This window comes from Pimephales promelas, chromosome 22 (genome assembly GCF_988280905.1).
Source record: "Pimephales promelas chromosome 22, fPimPro1.hap1.1, whole genome shotgun sequence".
Lineage (NCBI taxonomy): Eukaryota > Metazoa > Chordata > Actinopteri > Cypriniformes > Leuciscidae > Pimephales > Pimephales promelas.
The window spans coordinates 16260007-16282068 of NC_142790.1; the positions used below are offsets into that span (position 1 = coordinate 16260007).

The 22062-nt window shown below is 37.4% G+C and overlaps 1 protein-coding gene across 1 annotated transcript in view; it reads right to left on the reverse strand.

Moving 5' to 3' along the window:
* jph1a (junctophilin 1a) overlaps nucleotides 1-21641 on the reverse strand; it is a 40986-nt gene extending 19345 nt beyond the window's left edge. Inside the window, exons 1-2 of the mRNA XM_089125630.1 lie at nucleotides 20956-21641; nucleotides 18609-19371 (exon numbers count right to left, since the gene is read on the reverse strand). Coding sequence (XP_088981756.1) covers nucleotides 18609-19371; nucleotides 20956-21334 — 1142 coding nt within the window. The 5' untranslated portion in view covers nucleotides 21335-21641. The remainder of the gene's footprint in view (nucleotides 1-18608; nucleotides 19372-20955) is intronic.
* Between the last annotated feature and the right edge of the window lie 421 nt (nucleotides 21642-22062).

Below are 22062 nucleotides of genomic sequence, written 5' to 3' on the forward strand. Positions count from 1 at the left end.
GTCCAACTTGATTCTTCAGTAAGGACTACCTCCAAAATATGAGTCTTGATTCACCAATAGGATGTCTGAAATAAATAGCTAAGTGTTCTGCAGAGAAAGTTCTCTATGGCCCCTTTTCCACCAAAGCATTTTGAGAGCCGGGTCAGAGCCAGTGTCTGCGCGCGAACCAGTTTTTTGTGTTTTGACAGCCAAAGAATCGGTTCTCGGCCAGGAGAACTGGTTTCAAAATGGCACCAACTCTTTGCTGGACTAGAACCATTCTTTTACCACGTCATGCTTACGTCGAGGGCTGGGGCGGATTTAGATGTGTTCTAAACATCTTTTATGACCATAATAAAGGATCGCAAATCCAGGAGAAACATTTGCAAAAACACGATGGAGTCTACCTTTGTTATTGTTATGCTTGAAATTAACGCAAGCGTTTTTATTTTGGTATATTTTTTATTGAAGACATTATAAGCAAAGAAGAAAACAGTCACAATATAGAACAAATAAATGGAAAGAAAAAAAGACACAAGACAGGGGTACATATCAAATGAAAAGATTAAAAGACTTGCATATTTCAATTGTTTTTAAACCCGTTTTGGTACACAAGTTAGAGATAATCCCAAAGTAATGTTACTTGCAAGCGTTTCTAGCGACGTACACTCGTTCCCTGGGCGCTCTAGTCAGTGGAAAAACAAACAGGTTCTGAAGCGGCTCGCAAGTTGAACCAACTCCGAACCAACTTTGAACCAGCACCAGTTCCAAACCAGTTCTTTTTTTGGTGGAAAAGGGCTATACAATATCAATTAGTTTCTTCCTGTGACCATGATGGATTGAGATGTTTACTGCTTTGTTAAACCCTTCTTAGACAAAGTGGTGGTCTGTTTTAATCATTAACCTGATTTCAAATGCAAGAGGCCAGATGCTTTGGGATAGTCTGGCCACCAGTGCAAAAATAGCTTATCATTGGGGGACAAAGAGGTGCTTTCTACCCAGATTCCGATTCTGACACATATCGACCTCTATTTCCGATCGCCACATAATAACTATCATTGTAGAGTCCTCATGTAGACAGTGTGAAGCATGCAAAGCAAGTGATAAAGTGTGAGGGAGTTTTAGACGCATCTATTTGGGGTAAGAGACAGACAGTGGGGCTATGGAGGCCCCACTGACAGAATGTGAAACCTCACGGTCCCAAATCCATAACGCTTTATGATAAATACACCATTCAAGCTGCGTCAAATCTGCTTTAAAATGTTCACAAAACTATTTAGCACCACAACTGTTTTCAATATTGATAATAAGAAATGTTTCCTGAAGGATCATGTGGCACTGAAGACTGGAGTAATTATGCTAAAAATTCAGCTTTGCATCCCTGGAATAAATTGCATTAAATATAGTTAAATAGAAAACAGTTATTTTACATTATAAAAATATTTTACAATATTACTGTTTTTTTTAATCAAATAGCATCGGTGAAACATTTTTTATTGGAGTCCAAAAGTCTGACACCACTACTATTTCATATTTTTTAAAGAATAATTTAAAAAAAACCTCCCCATCAACATGAATTGAAAAATTAATATGAATTTCAGAATATTTTGGTGTTTGGTATACACTTAAGAATCTCAAATCTTTCTTATTTATTTTGTATTACTTGTGTATTCACGATGATGAACATTATTATATTCATATAATTATATTGTTTAAATTATGATTTCTATTGTTTGTGCAGGCTTAATCATTCCCAATTTTCAATGTGGTCTCAGACTGTACATATACAACAGAATACGAAGCAATCAAGAATGAGAGAAAAATCCCTCTCTATTTTGCATTCTCCCTCTGTTCAAATCCCACCATTTTCTGTGTACACCTACTTCAAGACCTCTGGGTATTTAAAGCCTTGGTATGCATCTCTGCACCCCTCTAATTTTAATGGTGCACTTGAATTTCACCCCCTCTTTGTGACCTCCTTTCAGGCCAGGGCCGGGACAAATGTGCCTGTGGGATTGGCTGGTCGTCCCTCAGGCCATTGGCCCACATTGAGAGACGAGCTAACATGGCTGATCAGAAACCAGTTTTGCCAGTTTTCATATAAGGATTAAGAAAAGGGCTCTGGTACCACAGGATGCCTCCTGATCACAGCAAAAGGTTATTTTCCACCCGGAGCTATTTGCAGAATCTCTACATTTACTAACACTGTTTGGCAATTGGTACAGTATATGTGCCCGCCTCTCTCTCTCTCTGTGACTTTCTCCCTCCCACATTTTCTCAGTTATCCAGGAGATTTTATTCAACAAGCCAAAATCTGCCCCCTAAGATGCTTACGTGCTACATAGACATAAATCAAACTCTGGGTCGCAGTTATGAGTCATAATAAAGACCAAAGTAATATGCATTTGAATAACTAATAAAGAGGTTTATATCACTTTGAATAACAAATCCCTTTAGGCTATAAAAAGGGCTGATGAAACACTGGATAAACAGTATCTAAAAGGGTTAGATCACACAAACAGAAAAATCAATGAATTATTTACACCCTCATGTTGTTCCAAACCTGTATGACTTTCTTTCCTCCATGAAACACAAAATTCAAATCATTGACTCTATGATTTAGTTAAAGAGCACCTATCATGGATTTTTGAAAATGAAGTTCATGTAGTGTGGAATATAGCTCTAAGGGAATGAAAACATCCTGCAAAGATTTATATCTGAAAGTGCACCGTATATAAAGTTATTGTCTTTCAAAAGTGAGAGTCGACTCTGAGTCTATGAAATGAATTCTGTCATTAGCTGTTACATCGTGACGTAGACAGGTCATTGGCCGCTCCCAACAACTGCGCGCGCATACGGAAGTGTAAACTTGAAGTGACGTCTAGAACACATTCAAATACTTCAGCTGAATCGCATCATGTCGAGAAGACGCTGTGTTCTACATTGCAAAGACAGTTCAGCCACTTGTTGCCATTGCCCAGACCGAGCATGTGAAGAATCAGTGGTCAGAGTTCATATTTGCAACGCCCGAACCTTGTGTTCTCATCATTTTAATGACGAATCATTCAAAAACATAAATGAATTCAAATGTGGATTCGCAAAGCGGTTGTTCCTGAAGGAGGGCTCAGCATCCAGTGTATATGGATCAGGTTCGTCCTCCTCCGAATCACAATCTTTAAGTAATATTAATAATGTTTCCTGTTATGTTTTCTGTAGCACGCACAATATAGTTATATTGTGTTGTGTGTGTTGTGTACACTCCGCGCAGCTTCTTAGCAGGGTAAAGATAGTTTTCACCAGACATTCAGTGAAAAATGGCAATTACCTCCTAAACGGGACGCGAGTATGGGACCGTGTGGAAAGTGCACATTTTCTGACACGTTTGTTCAAACACTATATACAATTTTCAACACTTGACAAGCTATAATCCTGGTTATGGGCGTTCTGTTGCCGACAATCTCTGCCTACGGTTTACCAATTAACAACTAACTGGGTCATTTGACCAATCGCCGCAGATTCGCGTCACTCAAAGGAGGTGTTTGGGAAAATGAATCGTCGAACGAATCATTTGGGAGTTGTTGAGCAAATCAGTTAAAAATAAATGCATATTATAAGACAAATAAAGTGTTTACCCTTGCATGCACGTTAAACTGTTTTTGGGAACTCCTAAAACAAAAATAGGAACATTTCAAATGCTATGATAGGGGCTCTTTAACGGTTAACGGTTCAATGGATGGGAAGATTATCAGTGAATACTAACTAAGATGGTTTAGAGCCATTTTTGGTGTGTCATTTTTGAAACATGAAGCCTTTCCAGTACCCAAGAGCAGATTCTTCAGAAGGATTCTTATTTTGTTGTCCGCAGAAAAAAAAAGCATAAAATAATATAAAAATAAAGTGTTCAAAAATGACCTGGACGTAAATGATGAGAACCAAGTTATTTCGAAACTACATTACAATGCTGGTAGTATAAAAACGCATTAAGCACATATAACGTAGACAGTAAAATGTTGAAATGTAGTGTTTAGCATGCTTAAAATTGTATACAATTAGCACAATGCTTTTACATACATGAAGCGTCTGATGCCGGACTCCCAGCAGGTGGGAATGTGGAATTATGCTGACATAATTAATGGCTTGCTAAAATAAACAACTAAACATAATCATTTATCCAAGCTGTGTTGATTTGAAAATGAGTTGAGGAACCAAATGATCTGTGGAACAACCAACGTAAACATAGATGACAAGAATAAAGCCATTGTAAACATGAAGATGTTAATGCTTTGGCATTCTGTCAGTCTAACTGATTAATGAGCTAAATGTAAGCATGTTTAATCTAGAAAAAGATCTACAGCAACACAAGAACAGATCCTAATATGTATCCAGTAAAAAATGAGAGAAGACTTTCAGAATGAGATAGGATACTAGGATACTGGTGTAGGATACTTTGTTGGGCAAAAATAAGGCAAAACAGTGGGATATCAACCAAAAAGACTGCATACTGCACCACATCCAACATATCACTAAAATGTCATTAATAAAGATTTTTTTATGGCATGGCTGAATTTAGAAATTAAACCTGGTTGTCTGTTGCAGGCAAGTTCAGGTTAGTGAGCTCTTCGACACGTACATATCCCAAAAAGTCTAAAGAGGCAACATCTCTTCAGCATCCATTACCAAACCATAGACAGATGCTTGGCAGGGAAAATAGTCAAAATCAGCTTTGATTAAATAGAAAATACCCAGTGCATGGGCATTTCTGTCTGGATTAGCTCTTTAATCTCTTTTTGACATACTTACTTTGAGTGGCAGTCATTGACAATTTAAAGTATTCCAGATATCACCAGCTTACAATAACCTATCCTTGTGCTTGTGTGAGTTTCAGTGTGACATCAAATCCCAAAAGGCCACATAAAACATCCTATTTGAGAGTGGAAGTAGCCTATGTCTTTATTATTCTCAACAGTTTATAGTGACATCTGTAGAATCCTAAGAACACACTGCCTTGAAAAAATACTCCATCCATCCATTATCCAGACCGCTTTATCCTTATTAGGTCACGGGGGCTAAAGCCTAACCCAGTGTCTTGTGTCACAGGCGAGTAAACAACAAGAAAGGATGGCCAGCCCATTGCAGGCCTCAACAAATATATTGAACAAACATTCACATGCTAAAATTAAAATGATCTGCACGACAGATCTCAGATGAGATAAGTGTGAAAAGTATTACTTTTATGTCTCATATTGGCTGATGTCCTGAGTTAACCTGAGGCATTTCAGCATAACGCTTCGCAAAGTACACCCACTAAAGTGAGCATTATTTGATCTCCTGCTCAAAAACACCATGAAATCACTTGAAAAGTTAATAGTCTTTTGTTTCAACACAGCTATGCATGGGCTACTGTATATAGGAGTAGGCATATTATAGGAATAGCATTGCATACTATGTCTGCAAATAATAATAATAATACGTTTTATTTATAAAGCGCCTTTCCCATGTGCAAAGAATGCAAATTTCCTGTAAGTACGGAATAACCCAAATGACCTGCAGTACTACATTTGCCAAAACAAATGAACAGAGCTGAAATACTGAATTACATGCGCTTGACTTTCCATTTCCATGTGATGAACCGGAAGTAATGTAAGCCGCAACATTAATATCTTTATTTTATCTGATTTATCTGACTGATTATGTGTTTGGAGTCCCAGATTTTTTTACACAAAAATAAATGGCAAAATGAGTTAAACATGACACCAATGCAGCATACTACTGTTTAAGATCTGCTGTGACTCCTGGCTACTGTTTCACTTCATCCTTAGAAGAATAGTAGGCACTATGGAGTATATACTGTGCAGTAAATATTCCATTCTGAACATGATTTGCTATTTGATGTGTTGCGTCCAAATATCACTACTCTCTGAAGGTACTTTTTTGAATAAGTACTCTACCATTAAAAAGAGCATTCTACATACTGTATGAATGCAATCCGGTTGTAGTACATTAGTCATGTTGTCATTGTAATGTGAGTGACCTACATTGTCAGTGCTTGTGCCATTCACAAATCCTTTCCCATGGGCCATGGCCTCAAGGGATAGTAAAGTGATGGTGCAAGGATGGCGTACTTTTGTAGGCCACAACCTGGAAACACTTTAGGTTCATTCATCCTGTAGGCAATTGTTTTTTTGAATGGGTTTCAAACACAGTATTGCATGAAACAATCTGTTGTCAAAATAGATATTAAACCCTGAGTTAAACCACTGCACAGTATTCACTGTATTAATTTAATATACATTGAATCTTATTAAAATACTAAAGTAGTTCAGTCAAGAGCAGTGAGTGATTTTGTCTGTCTTTCGTTTAACATTAATGACAGACAATAGCAGGTATTTGCATTGGGTTTTAAAGCGACACTCCACCCATTTGCATTAAGCTTTCCATTGTTAGAAACCCAGTTATACTATTGAATGGTCGTGCAACACTCTCTCATTTTCCCCTGAGACGAGAGAAATCTGCTATTTACCTTTTTCACTTCCTCCTACAATGACGCAAATGTCATTTATGTCATCATTTATGTCATTGTAGGAGGAAGTGTAAGAGGGGGTGATATCTGTAAAGACTACAAGCACTAGATCTCACCCTTTCAAACCCGCCCATAGGGGGTTAGACCTAATGCGCTAACAGACCTATCACAGATCAGTGCCAGTGCGTTTGATTTCACCGGCAGAAATGTTTTGAAAATATGGACGAAGGTACTGAATATGCAGACGGATGCATTATGGAGGATTGGGATTACACACAGTGTCAGCCATCTTTTTTGGAAGCTAAGCTAGCAGGCTCTTGTTCTGTAGAGAAAGCCGGACATGTTCCCGGACATGTCCGGCCGTCGATGTCCGGGATTCAGCTTTTGCTTTCTGCAGTCGCCATGCATTGTTTAGTTACAGCTTTTGATTCAATCTAACTGAATTCATTCTGATTGCTGAATCTGAATAGTGTTTACATGAACACTAAACAAGTGATCGGTCGATGTGCGTTTTGACATTGCTAAGAAAATTGCCGCTCCTCTGTGAGAGATACGAGACCGGTAACTTACGTCTTACAGGTATCGCTCATCAGTAATCACGCCACCGGCCTCGCGCCATTCTCCCGCAGCCCTCACTCGTCCTGCTCGCCACAGTAAACATGATGAATGGCGACTGTAGAACGCAATAGCCGAATCCCGGACATTTTGGGCGATCTCGAAACACGTTTTCGGGCAGACTCATCACAGAGACTCACTAGTAGCCAAGACTGTTGTTTATCTACTGCGCTCTGTTACCGGTAGGCATGGCTTCCTAGGGCAGCGAAGCAAGTGCATTCTGGGAGTTGTTGTCTTTCATCCACATAAGCCAAAAAATGCATTTTCTGGCTTTTCTCAGTCTAGAAAGCTCCAAATTCAAAAATAATTTCACATAAATTACCCATTTTAAATACACATTCATCTTTCCAGAGGTGGAATGACCCTTTAAAAGTGATAGTTCACCCCAAAATTTTAATTTCTGTCAGTAATTACTCACCCTCATGTTGTTCCAACCCTGTAAGACTTTCGTTCATCTTCATAACTCAAATTAAGATATTTTTGATTAAATCTGAGAGCTGTCTCACTCCTCCATAGGCTTAGGGATTGAAACTGGCAGGCCCAGAAAAGTTAAAGACATCGTTAGAATAGTCCGAGTGACTGAGTGGCTCAATCTTAAGTTTATCAAGTGGTGAGAATACTTTTTGTGCGCAAAAAAACAAAAAAACAAAAATAATGATTAATTTCCTTCTATGTTGTGCCTCAAGATTTCACGTAGTAAACTGTGCAAAGCTTCATGGTTGTACGTCACACAGCACATCACACACATGACCAGCATCGGCCAATAGTGAGCCTGTGTGTGACGTACAACACAGAAGCTTTGCGCAGTCTCACTACGTGAAATCTCACGGCACACAGATCAGTCTTTTTCACAGTTTAATGCGCTTTTTAAAATAAAGCATGTCTAGCAGTAGACTGCATTTTACGACAGTCGTGACATATTTGGATGTTAAGTTTAGGTTAAGGAGGGGGGAAAGTACCGCTTCAAAGGAAAGGAATGGCATGTGGCACAACAATCATTTTATCTTGATTATCAAAATTTCATAATCGAAACAAAAATTATATTCAGCCCTGCTGTTGAATTGTTGTTCAAATGCGTCACCACACATGAAAGAAACATGATATAATTGGGCCAGTCAGGACAGCCGTTGAGTAGGCAGTCATTGCTGTATTTTAACATTATTACGAGGACATAAAAGATCACAATGTCTAAGATTCCGCTTGAAATGTGGTTCATGAATGTCTTCAAGATCGATCATGATATAAAATCTTCAGATCTTCCACCTCTAAGCTAACAGATATATAAAAGTCAAGTCATTTTGATTTCATCCCATGGCATCTTTAATCTTGCGAACGTATCAATGATTATCAAAGATTACATTGTCCACCTATTCATTTAGATGTTCATTTAATTAGCAAACCTTATTTATACCTGCCATTTTAAGCTTGCAACATTTGCATTATGTTTTTATCTTGTGATCAGTGGTCACGTTGCCATAGCTTTCTAATTTTTGCTCTTTATTAAATTAATGAATTAAATAAACAGGAAGTAGGAGCGAACCATCTGCCTCCCTCACAGTAACGCTTCTACTGCAGAAAAAGTAGTACATGGCAGACAGGATGTGGTCGCCATGGCAACGCTACAGCACTCTGGCAGGTGCTTCTACACATCATCTGGCCCTGTGTTAACAAATAGCAAGAGCTTTACAAACCAAGCGAAATAAAGACTTTACGGCTGTAGAACACGTACAGGATCCCATATACTCACTTTACGCACAGACAAACACACATCTTCCAACAGGGTGGGATATGACATGATATCAAGCATTCAAGCGAAAGCTTTGTGAGCTTAAACATAAACACACACACACTTGCGTACGTTGTTGAGAAACTTGATGTCTGTTGTACAGCGTTCAAAGCACCCTGTTAGAGGAAAGGTCACATCGCCTGGCAACAGAATGCATCAAGATCTAGCTGCAATTTTAATTAGGGCAAAACCGTTTCCTGGCCTCTGCTTCCTCTCCTTCCATTCACAGGCGTGCGGTCGATACAAGCAGGTGAAGTGGACACATCTTACACCTCACTGCTTTGATTCACATGCAAACAAATCCATATGGCCCTAGCGAACAACTCCAGAACACTTCAGTCTTTCATTTCAATCTATAGGTGAAAGGGGAAGGGGACAGTTTACTTCTTATTACTATTAGTATTAAGTCAATATTGATATAATATTGATTAGAGTATCTAGTTTTCTGTAAAAAATGTGTATGATTTAAACATGCACTGCTGTTAAACAATTTGAGGTCCTTAAGATTTATTTTTATTTTTAAGAAATTAATACTTTTATTCAGAAAGTATGCATTAAACTGATCATCAGTGACAGAAAAGAAATGTATAAATGTTACAAAACAATTTTTGAACGTACTATTCATCAACAAATCCTGAGAAAATCCACAAAAATATTAAGCAGCACCAATGTTTTCAACATGGATAATAATAAGATATGCAAATCAGAATATTAGAATGATTTATGAAGATAATGTGTCACTGAAGACTGAACTGAAGTAATGATAACAACATAATAACAAAAAATAACATAATAAAAATACAAAATAAATCCTGAATCAACTTGAATTTTTCTTTTTTTTATTCTTGCCCCATTGGACATTTGATTTGTCTTTAAATTTACTTTTCTATGGTTTATATTTTAAAATATTTTTTTTTATAATTTAGATTTTTTATCTTTACAGTTTATTATTACACAATTTACTTCTCAAATAAATATATCTCGTTTAAAGGACGGCGAAAAATTTTCACTGCCACTCGAGTAGCAAGAAATTTCATTTTTTGCAGTGTGGCACTGTGCTGCTGATTATTATATTCATATTGGGTCATATAAAGTTCAATAAGCTCTACGATAAGCACATAGGATTTAAAATCTTCTGAATGATCTAATGAGCTTAGAAAAAGGTGGTGGCATTAAACAAAGGCCGGAGATGTAGCACAGGAAATGAAGGCAGATACAGTGGGATTAATATACAGGCAGAGATTGTGAAGGTTTAATGGATACTAACAAAAACAAAAATCTTTGACACAGCGGTGTTCTGTCCAGAGGTGCGGAACAGGGCAGTTGTATGTGCCAATTCAGTGCCGTTCCTAATATTTACTGTACACAGAGATCTTTCTGTTATTAATACCATGTGATGGTCCAAAAGGGAGGGAGAGGATGGAGAGGCCGCATGATAAAGCTGGCAGGCATTTTGTCTGATGGTGATACACTAATCTTGGCGTTAAACACGATTGCTAAGTAAGTAATATCAATCACTACAGCTGGATTATTACCTATTAACATAAATTATACAAGTGTTTCAATAATCATATTTCACACTATATGGCAGCATTCTGAGTGAAATTGAGTTGTAATCGAGCATGCTTTCCATTTTCACCACAGCTATAATTTATGCGTCCTCATGAATGCATTAATTAAAAATACGATGGCTGCGTCTATCAGTCTTTTTATGTGTTGCTCATATTAAGCTCTAATAAGGGGACTTGTTGGGAGTTCGGCATCAGCACGTTTAATTTTAGTGGTTGCGCTGGGCTGGAGGGTAGGGTGGCTCTCACGTGGGCCTGCGTTGAGCTGGATGTGGACAGGCCCCTCACTCATAACCTGTCAACATGAAGTAATCCCTCACTGCAGTTCTGCCACAGCGAAATACAGATCGGAGGGATTGGGCGAATCAGGTAACGGACAGCTTCGTCAACCAATCAGAGTCTGTTCTTTCCTGTAAATGGATTTTTTTTTTTCACACACTGTAAAACACTTTGTGCTTTTATATAAATGGCTATGTGCCTTCTAAAGCACTGCCTAAACTTAATGGTCTAATTATATATGAAATTCAACAGTTTGAACATTGGCTCATGCAAACTATAATTTCTTAGCCTTATGATATTTATGTTTTATAATACAAATCTAGATTATTTTTTTAAGTTAAATACACTACTGTTCAAAAGTTTGGGGTCAGCAAGATAAAAAACAATTTAAATTAATACTTTTATTCAGGATGCATTCAAATAAATGTTAATAAATTAACATTCATTTTTAATAAAAAATTATTTATATTAAAAATTTACATTTATATTAAAATTTTTCATTCAAATAAAATAAACAGAATGTAAACTGTTTTAAACATTGATAATTCATTTCTTGAGCAGCAAATCATCATATCAGAATGATTTATGAAGGTTAATGCCACAAACAATTTTAATAATCTATCACAATAGTACTGTTTTACTGTATTTTTGATCAAGTAGCCTAAATGCAGCTTTTTATTTCCTATTATTTGACTGAAATAACCTACATCCAGCATTTTATGTCATAATTATTTTTATTCTTTGCTACAGTATTTCCTTTACTAACTAACTGGCTCATAGTCTGTACTCTGTCAGCGTGTTTATATCTGTGTTCTCGATTGTGAGTAAGGGACAAATGCAGATGAAGTCATTGTTGCGACTGACGATAAACATTTGTGAACTCAATTGGCACGTAGGACAGATGACAGCCTGGCAGTGATGGGCTACTGTATCAACTGTTTACTGGCTTATGTATTTCTGTCCAGAGCTGATAAGTTGACTCCATCCTTGCCTTATTTAGTCAGCCAGAGTTCTGTGCTGCTGACACACCAGAGAGCATGAGAGAGAGAGAGAGAGAGAGAGAGAGAGAGAGAGAGAGAGAGAGAGAGAGAGAGAGAGAGAGAGAGAGAGAGAGAGAGAGAGAGAGAGAGAGAGAGAGAGCATACAGGGCTGTAGGTTGACTGAACAATTAAACGCTCCTGCCTCCTATACTCCCTTTCTATGGTGAATGACTAATATCAACTGGAGCTGAGTGTGAAGAGGGTGAGAAAGGTGGGAGGGAAAATTGAAGGGCTCTTTTACTTCTCTCATTCATAATCACTAGTATAACCAGTGGCAAGGCAGTCATTATAACTGGAGGGAAGGTGGGGTTTGCGCATAACCATACCACAAATAGAAAATGTAATTTATGCTCATAAACGTATTGGGAGTTAATAAACATAAATGGCCTAATTTGACCCCCCACAGGTTTCAATTCGTTCTTAGGGTCATATTTCATCTGAAAAACCTAAAGAACAAATAAGAAACTAGGAAACTAAACTTTTTTGAACCATTAAGATTTTAGTTTTTTTAAATTGACCTTAATATGACAATATTTCAAGGTAATAAAAAAGTCTTTATTGGTTCTGGTTGCATGTTCTGTGCCTTTAAAATAAAAAAAGTATTACAGTATTTTTATTGTAAATTAAAAAAAAAACACACATTACAGTAATAAGAATCTATTATAGTATTATTATACTATTATTACATTACAGTAATAAGAATCTGTGTCAACTTTTATAAGGAGTGATAATAAAGAAATGCTATTCAATAATAAGAGATTGATTAAAGGGGTGATGAACTGAGAAATCTAATTTTCTTTGAGCTTTTGACATCTAAGAGGTATTATAAGATATTATAAGAATTTCCTGTAAGTTTCAGAACTGAAACGTATTTTTATTGCCACCGGGCTCAGCAAATGACTCGTTTTTCAAAGAAGGGAACTATGACGTCAAAGAGGATAAAACACCACGCCCACAGAAGAAGATCAACGCCTACTTCAACACGGCCGGTTTAGCCCCGCCCACCGATTCGCGCATTACACGTATAAATTGCTTACCTTGTCATGACAAACCGGATCGAAAGTGAAACTCATTATAATATGCAAAACTGGTATCCACTCACAGCAGTGGGCGTTTACTTCCAAATATTAAATGTGAGATGCCCATTAAAACCGAGCGTTTTTGAGCTGGGCTCAAAACTAGGGTAGAAAATAGCCTATTACTTATTAATTTTGATGTTTTTTAATGTAGAAACCAAGCGAACGTCATAAGTTGACCTCAGACAACAATATGAATAAATTTAAAAAGCCAGTTCATGAAACCTTTAAACCTAATTGTAGGTCCAAACAAAGTTAAAGCTAACCCCACCAATGTGTACAACCAACCAAATTGTCAACAATTTCCCTGGCTAACACTGTGTCTTATCCTAAAGTGGGCCTGCTATATTATGTAGTTGCCCTGACACTGAATCTATCACGTTTCCTTTCACAGTGAGGCCAAGTACGCAAGTTAACCTTTCACACCAACTCCTAAAACAGCAGATTCTGTTGACCACAGCAAGAGCCCTGCCCCTCGGGAAAGGGGGGTGTGTGGGATTATATTTACGACCCTTTAAAGAGAATACACTCTAGGGTGGAGTGAAGATACGGAGCAGTATTACTGTATTAATCTCTAAAGCACTGACAGGCAGCCAAGATTGTAACCGTTAGCCTGCATGCAAGCTCTAGCTCAGCTGTAACTGAATGCAAGTGATGCATAGTAAAATGGCTTTACTTTAATTTCATAGCACTGTACTGGTACTGACCCTGGAGCGTAAGCCCTGTAACCCTGACCCACTGCTCACTGAGGGAGAGTAACCACAGAACACAGGCCACTCTTGATTGGGACAAATGCCAGATACGCAGCTAATGCCTAATGGTGCCCAGTATGTGGTTTATTCCATGTTATAATATACCCAGAAACTGTAAATAAATAGCTTGAAAGTACCATTCAAACCAACTGTTAACCTGTTTGACCCCTTTGTACTCTGGCAGTGCAGCCTATATTCTACATCATGTTATTTATTTATTGATTGGCTGATCACTAACATGAGGTCAGAGTCATGACTCATGAGTCAACCAGAACACACGCGGCAGACGTGTGCATATACACATACCAACAATCATTTACTAATGATGATCTTTTATTTATGGTCTTTAAATGTTACAAATGTTCATTTGTAAGTGACACAGGAAGTCAGAATCTGTACAATTCTGGTCTGTCACTTTATACCAATCACATCATTTCTGTATTGGCTTTAAGCCAATAAAATGCCACAATGTCTTCCATTCTAACTGAGAATATGGAAACTATCTACACTACCGTTTAAAAAGTTTGCGGTTGGGAAGATTTTGTCTTTGAAAAAAGTCTCTTCTGCTCACCAAGGCTGCATTTATTTGATCAAAAATACAGTTAAAACAGAAATATTGTGAAATATTATTCAAATTTGAAAGAACTGTTTTCTATTTTAATATATGTTAAATAGAATTTTTAAAATTTATTCCTGTGATGGCAAAGGTGAATTTTGATGGTCACATGATCCTTCAGAGATCATTCTAATATGTCCTATTACTATCAATGTTGAAATCATTTATTTGTGCTGCTTAATATTTTTATGGAAACGGTGATATATATATATATATATATAATTCGGGACTGATCTGAGACCAACTCTGAGTAAGGAAAAGTGAAAAACTTTCATCTTAGTGAGGAGGCGGGGCTGACCCCGTTGCTATGTATGACACACTCTTTTGAAGACTGTGATTGGTTGGTTGTCCAAGAAGGAAAAAAATAGCAATTTTAAGTAAAGAGTTTTATATCCACACATTATATCCATAATGTATATATATATATCCTTTTTTTTTTTTACCATGCTGTTAATTTCCTAAGGTATTTGATTGGCTTAGAATGATAAAAAAAATGTTCCACTCTTTCCAATTAAACTGATTGCTGTCTATTTAAGTGGTGGTTTGAATGTTGGTTTTTAATATAGCAAACAAAAACGAGAAAGATGAGAAAGCCCAACTGGACAGAAGAACAGTGTTTACTGTTATCCCAGTTAGTAGATGAACACTAGACTATCATTAAAGAAAAATTTTGGGCCGGGTGTCACGGCACGGAGCAAGAAGTAGACACGGCAGCTTATAGCGCAAATTATTAACGGTTCATTCCCCTGCTTGTGCGCACCAGGGAAGCCTGCTATATTCATAAATGCAGTTTTTTTGAGCCTGCAAGGTGGGAATGTCCAGTGAAAACTAAATGAACTGTGACTGTGACATAATAAGAGGTTCTGAAAGTGCTGTAATTGTTTGTGTGATCACTGCTGAAAGACGGTTGTGACAGACCCAAATCACTGCTGCTTTATTGCATTTTCCCGTTTGCCAAATAATGTCTTAATGTAGTGATTACTTTCATTTCTGCTGTTATGGCATTGTGCTGTCAGAGATATTAGCGTGTCTCTAATAAGATCAGTCACAAACATGCACGATCTCGTCTATAGCGTCTTATTAACTCAATCTATTGCAACACATTTCTTCTCCCTCTCCGTCTCTCTGCAGTTTTCTCCTCTGCTAAAGAAACTCTTAAGCCTCTAAAAAGTCCTTCTCCGTACTCCAAACAATTTTGACCTTAAGAACTCTTTTAAGGGTTAAGATTCTTTCTGAATTACTTTTTTCTTTACTAGGATTTTTTCTTTAATTTTAAGAGTAAATGCCCACATTTCTAAGAATTTTGTCACAAGGAGCTACTTTTTGCGTTAAGATTCTTTATGAATACGGGCCCTGGTGTTTATACTATGGAAGTCAATGGGGACCATCACTGTTTGGTTACTGCCATTCTTCAAAATATATTTGTTTGTGTTTAGCAAAAGAAAGAATGTCATATAGGTGTGTAAAAACTTGAGGGTGATTTAATTATTAATCATTTTTGGGTGAACTATCCCCATAAAACCCATTAAGAAGTTATTTGTTGTGTGCAAGCCCACTAATTTGTTAACCAAGAAGAGCCTTGCTCATCCGGTGGCTTCGACATTATGAGTGGGAGCACATAAGGACAGCTTTCACTATATTAAAATACTCTAATGTTTGTGTAAAAATCACAGACTTGGATAATCCTTCATTGACTCACTAATGGAACATGGCTGCAAGTAACCTTTCTAATCCACTGGTTATGCTCATACAGTCTGTATACATTCATACATAACTTATACTGGAATTTGGTCTATTGAAGACGTATGACTGAAGATGTTTGACAAAGCATCTGTTCGGGTGGTTAATGAAAGTAACATGAGCATGTGAGTTCCCCAAGACCTGTTTAGGATGCTATGAATTTGCGTGCCTTGAATAAGTGGTTTACACAACACATCTATTAAAATATGTCAGGCTAGTATGGCTCTTGGCAAGGGAACAGACATCATAATAGAGTACATGAGATGCATGAACCCATGACTGCTCCCTGTACATCTGAGCTATGGACAAATAATAGACACCAATCCTCAAAAAGGTTGTTCGTGCAACCTTTTCAAATTCAGACTTCCTAAAGAAGATAAACTAAATCAATATGTTTATTAAATAAACACCTGAGCTTTGCCGAACATGGTTTGTGTGACTGTGAAGCAACATCTAGAAATAGCTCTACGACATACGGTTAATGAATGAAATCTGAATAGTTGCCCCATACGCCATACGTCTGAACCATGCAGACATCACAGCTTAACAGTACAAGTAGTAACAATCTTGGGAATGTCACAGAAGCCTTGATCACAACAGTTTTAAGTCAAAGCTGTCAAGATTGCGCATGATATATTACGAATTCTTAATGTCTCTACAGTTGTGACAGTCATGTCATATATTCTTCTTGTCTGTCATATTTACTCACCTTGATGTCGTTTCAAACACATTAGATTGTCTCACGCAATGCAAAAGAGACTAATGCACTGGCCATATATTATAGCACATGGGGATCTGTGCTGTTGAGCTTCAAAATGACAAAAACACACCATTAAACTATCATAAAAGTAGTCCATACTCCATACAACTCATTTCTTTAAAAGCCATATAGGTTTTGTGACTAACAGACCAAAATTTGACAGATGGTCAGACTATTCTGAACATGAATATGTGGAAGTGCAACTGATAAATAAAAGCTACAGTGGAGTTTAATTTTTATAGCATTTTATTTTTATCATATAATAAAAAATTTTGTCATTTTGTTATGTGCTATATATATTTCTATATATAGCACATAACAAATAGATATACATGTATTGATATACATGTTTCAATATATATATAAATGTTTCTATATATATATATATATACATGTGCTGTATATATTTCTATTTAGATTTATCTAATTTTATTTTAAGTTTTTTTTTTTTTAAGAAGCTGCAGCGATCAAAATATTGATTTTAAAGATGTTGCAAATGATAGTTTTGAGAATATGTTTGAGATCGTGAATATGAGCCAGAAGAATGTACTGGGAAATGAGCTCTGATGATGACAGTGATGATGGTATAAAACATCTGCTCAAACTGAACCCTTCCAATCTCCAAAAGGTAACAAAATATTTTTTATTTTATTTTCCTGTAATTGTTACTCTTATATCAGGAGAGTTTTATATTATCGCAATAGGTAGAGATCCATTCCATATTAGATATAGATCCTGGTCGCTAAAGACCCAAATGTGTAATAATGACTGGCGAAACATTCATGCATTTAAGGGTTAAATGAGTAGTTCACTCTTAAAAAAACTTTTGCTGATAATTTACTTCTTTACATTCTTTCTTCAGTCGAAAAGAAATTAAGGTTTTTGATGAAAACATTACAGGATTTTTCTCCATATAATGCACTTCAGTGGGAACCAAATGGTTCAAGGTCCAAAAGACAGTTTCAGTGTAAACTGCAAACTGTTCAAAGGGCTTTAAACGATTTCAGATGATGAATAAGGGTCTTATCAAGTGAAACGATCACTCATTTAAAAAAAAAAATAAAGTTTTATTAGCTCAAATGCTCGCCTTGCTCTGTTCTGTGATTCGCGTTCATGACTCTCCTGTTCGAATTTGTTCATCAAAATGAACAAATCTTTTCCCGAGTCAACTCATTCATTTCGTTCGTTGAATAAACCAAATGACACGAAAAAAGATTTGTTCATTTTGATGAACGAGTTCGAATAGGAGAGTCACGAACGCGCATCACAGAACAGAGCAAGGCGAGCATTTGAGCTTATAAAACTTAAACTTTATTATTATTTTTTTAAATGAGCAATCGTTTCGCTTGATAAGATCCTAATTCATCATCTGGAATCGTTTAAAGCCCTTTGAACAGTTTGTACTGAAACTGTCTTTTGGACCTTGAACCGTTTGGTTCCCATTGAAGTCCATTATATGGAGAAAAATCCTAGAATGTTCTCATCAAAAACTTTAATTTCTTTTCGACTGAAGAATGAATGACATGGACATCTTGGATGACATGGGGGTGAGTAAATTATCAGTAAAAGTTTTTTTAAAAGTGAACTACTCCTTTAACACAGGAGTGGAGGGGATTGGGGAAGATTTAGATTAGGGCTTTTTTTTTTCTTTTTTTCACAAAACTATCGAATGACTTCCTTCAGAAGACTTGGAATTTATTTATTTTTTGTAATTTTGGAGCTGAACAGCCCAGATTCCCATCCACTATCATTATCCTTTCGCATTCTGCTGAATAAAGGAAGTCATACAAGTTTTGAAAAACATGAGGCTTAATAAATGAGATAATATTCCTTTTTTGGCCCCCGAAAGGAGATTTTCAGCAGATGAGGTGCCCTACCTTGAAACTGCTATTTCCACTTTCGTCCTGGCGATAGCTGCCGCCCTTCGAGCCCCCTCCACGGCCCTGTCCACTTTCTCTTTAGTTTTATGGTTTTTAAGAGGAATAAGCTGCTTCCTTATTCCACGCACCAACACATTATTTTTATACTTCCCCTCTTCTTTGGTTCCATCTGGGAATATTGTGCATCCATATCCATGCCTCTTGTTGTTCATCCATTCCCCTTCGTACTTTAGCCCATTGGATCGCTCGCTGACTCCAAATCCATTGCGCTTGTCATTCTTCCACTCGCCCATGTAGGACTCGGTGGTGGTGGCATCCACGTGGTCCTCCATGGGCGTGAACTCATCGGGCACTTCTCCGTCTCCATAACTAATGGTGGAGTTGGCGTCGCTGGAGCTGATGCGGCTCATGGTGGCGTCACTACGCGCCGAGCTCCGCTTGCTAGAGATGGACGTTTTGGAGTCAGATTTCCGTAGCTGGCGGAGGCTGCCAAAGAGGGACCCGCGGCGGAACAGGCCCTTCTTCTTCCCGGTGACGACTTCGGTGTCGCTGTGAAAATTCAGCACGAAACCACCACGGCTTCCAACTGGTGTGTCGGGTACTGTATCCTGCAGGATGGCGCCATTGCTTTGCACACTCCTTAGGGAGGCCAGAGAGGTGCGAAGCGGAGAGCGTATGATGGTGGCCATTCCATAAGGCACGCTCTGTCGCACACCGTAGCCATGCCTCATGCCCCCCATCCACTGGCCTTGATAAGTGCCTTATGAAACATAAAACAAAGTTAAAGTTATTAAACAAAGTCAAAGTTATGTTAGTCTCAAATATAATCTTAATGATAAAAGAAAGCATGCATTTTAGGCACATTAGCATATCAAGGATCAATTAATGTTAGTTGCATGACAGTTATGTTTTAATACGTTTACAGAGTTCATAAGAGCTTAAATCACTGACGCTAACTACACACAATATCAACAAGCACATTTGGTAACTAATAAGGCATTAGGTAAATGTTGGACGTCACATTGCGATGCGTTCAAAAAACAGAGAGTAGATTGTGGCACAAGTTTAATATACAATCTTGCTAAAATTATGTAATGTGCAAAGTACTATATTGTTCATCTATGTATATTTGTCTTAATGTCACCAGCATTTATTTAGTGTACTTTGAAAGCATTTAATTTTATTTACACACATTGAACATGACCTCTGACCTGAAGATATATATATATATATATATATATATATATATATATATATACATATATATATATATATATATATATATATATATCTTTCTATTCCATCAAATTTCTTATAATTGCATTCTTATGGAATTGAATCATAGTATTTAGAGTGAAGATCTTTACTAAATCAGCACAAAACATACATCGACCAGTGCAGTCTGATTCTCATGAGCCGGTTCTTATTAGTGAACAAAAGCTAACAGCCAGATAGATCAGTGTGTCCACAATTCCTGAGCGAATGACTCTCGTGATCCGGTTTGGAGAATATAAAATCAATCTATTTAGAAACTATAAATACATAATATGTACATACTATATTAGTTTTTCTCTCAACAAAGCCTTGATAAATATTTATTTTATATTATATATGCATTTCTAATCTTATTTTATTAATTTCTTACCTTATTTTAACGTTATTCGTACGTACGTTATTCTGTGTATTTATTTTTCTTTTCATAATTCGTTTTCTGTATAATGTCTGTCTGTAAACAGAATTTTACAATTAATGTACTTTAAATCTAAATTACAATCAATAAATAAAAAAATTTAAAAAAAGAGTACGAACAGTGTGTTCGATTTTCAAACAAATGACTCGTATGATCAGATTCTTTTAAGTGAATCAATGACATTTAAGACTCCCAAACGAAACATTCTTATGAGCCGGTTCTTTTTAGTGAATCAAAAACGATTATGGATCACTCGGAGATCTGATTCTGAATTAATCTGACTCACTCACTGAACCGCAAGTTATCGTCTTGTCCGAATCTAAACGAAGCAACAGCTGTTACAGTGTTATGTTGCAAGGCTCGTGAGGCTTAAAACGGCGTCGTTAGACTGGTTGTTCTATGTTAATTTGTTTTCAAAGACATGGGTTTTTGTATGTTTGAATGAATGGATAAAATACGTTATAATATAGAGTAACGTTAGCCTATATAAATCTTTTCGCAGAATAAAACTGAATTTGTTCTTTTCAAACGTTTCTAATCCCCCACCCCCCAAAAAATCATTATTGTGACATTTAATGAAGAAACCGGATTCGTAATCATGCAATTGCTTACGATTCGCATCCCTAAACATACATGACATTTGGAAACACTTACCACCATCCCCATAGGTTTCGACTCCATAGCCATCCTGTAGTCCATTACTCCACGTCCCATCGTATCTAGCAGGTGTATTGGTGCTCTGCCGAACTCCATAGCGACCCTTGAACCCGTGACTCCACTCCCCACGATAAAGCCATTTCCCCTTGGTCTCAACACCAAGCCCGTGGCGTTTGCCTTGCGACCAGTAGCCCTGGTACGTATTCCCGCTGGGCCAGGTGTAGACCCCGACTATCTCAAAACCGTGGGACCAGGACCCGGCGTACTCGCCTTGACCCTTGGGTCCCGTGCAGATGCCGTGTCCGTGGGCTTTCCCGTCCTCCCATCCGCCACAGAAAGTGCCTCCATCGTCGAAGTCGAACCGTCCGCCCGTCATTCAGAATGGGATGAAAATAAAAACAGTCGTAACGTTGCCGTGCGCTTCTTTTCGTCTTTCTCTTTCATTAAACCTTTTTTTTCCACAGCCGAGTTCAACAGCAACGATGAAACTTAGGAGAATGAATCACAATGGAGATGTTGTTGGTTGGGGTTTTTGTTTGTGTTGTGAGAGTATGAATGAGGAGGCAGGTTTAGTGCATCTTTACCGAAGCCGCACACGCTGGAACCGCCGACTCCCTCCCGCTCGCAGGCGCTGCGCAGAGCAGAGAGAGCAGAGCACACACAACGAGCCCGCGCGCGCTTCAGCTCAGCTGAGAGAGACGCTGTCAATCCTCATGCGTCATCATCGCGGCCACGCCCACTCCACGCTCACTGACGCGTAGGTTCACAGGCTTTAAGAAATGCTGTCTGTTTATTTTTTTTATTTTCTGTAATTAAAATGAATGAATGAAATGTATCCATAACTAATTTAAAGAATTATCTTACAATAGACTACCGAGAATTCACCAGCTAAACATAGGCCTATTTTGGGAAGATTTGAGCTGAACTTTTTATTTATTTATTTTTTGTTTTGTGTAATGGAAAAGCAATTTTGTATTTGAATTTACTCAAAACTATTTAGAAACTTATAAGAGAAAACTGGTGTCTATTAAAGACATTTGTGTAATTGCTTTTTATATTTTCAGAATTACATTTTAGAAGAATGTGAAGAACAATGCAGTTTGC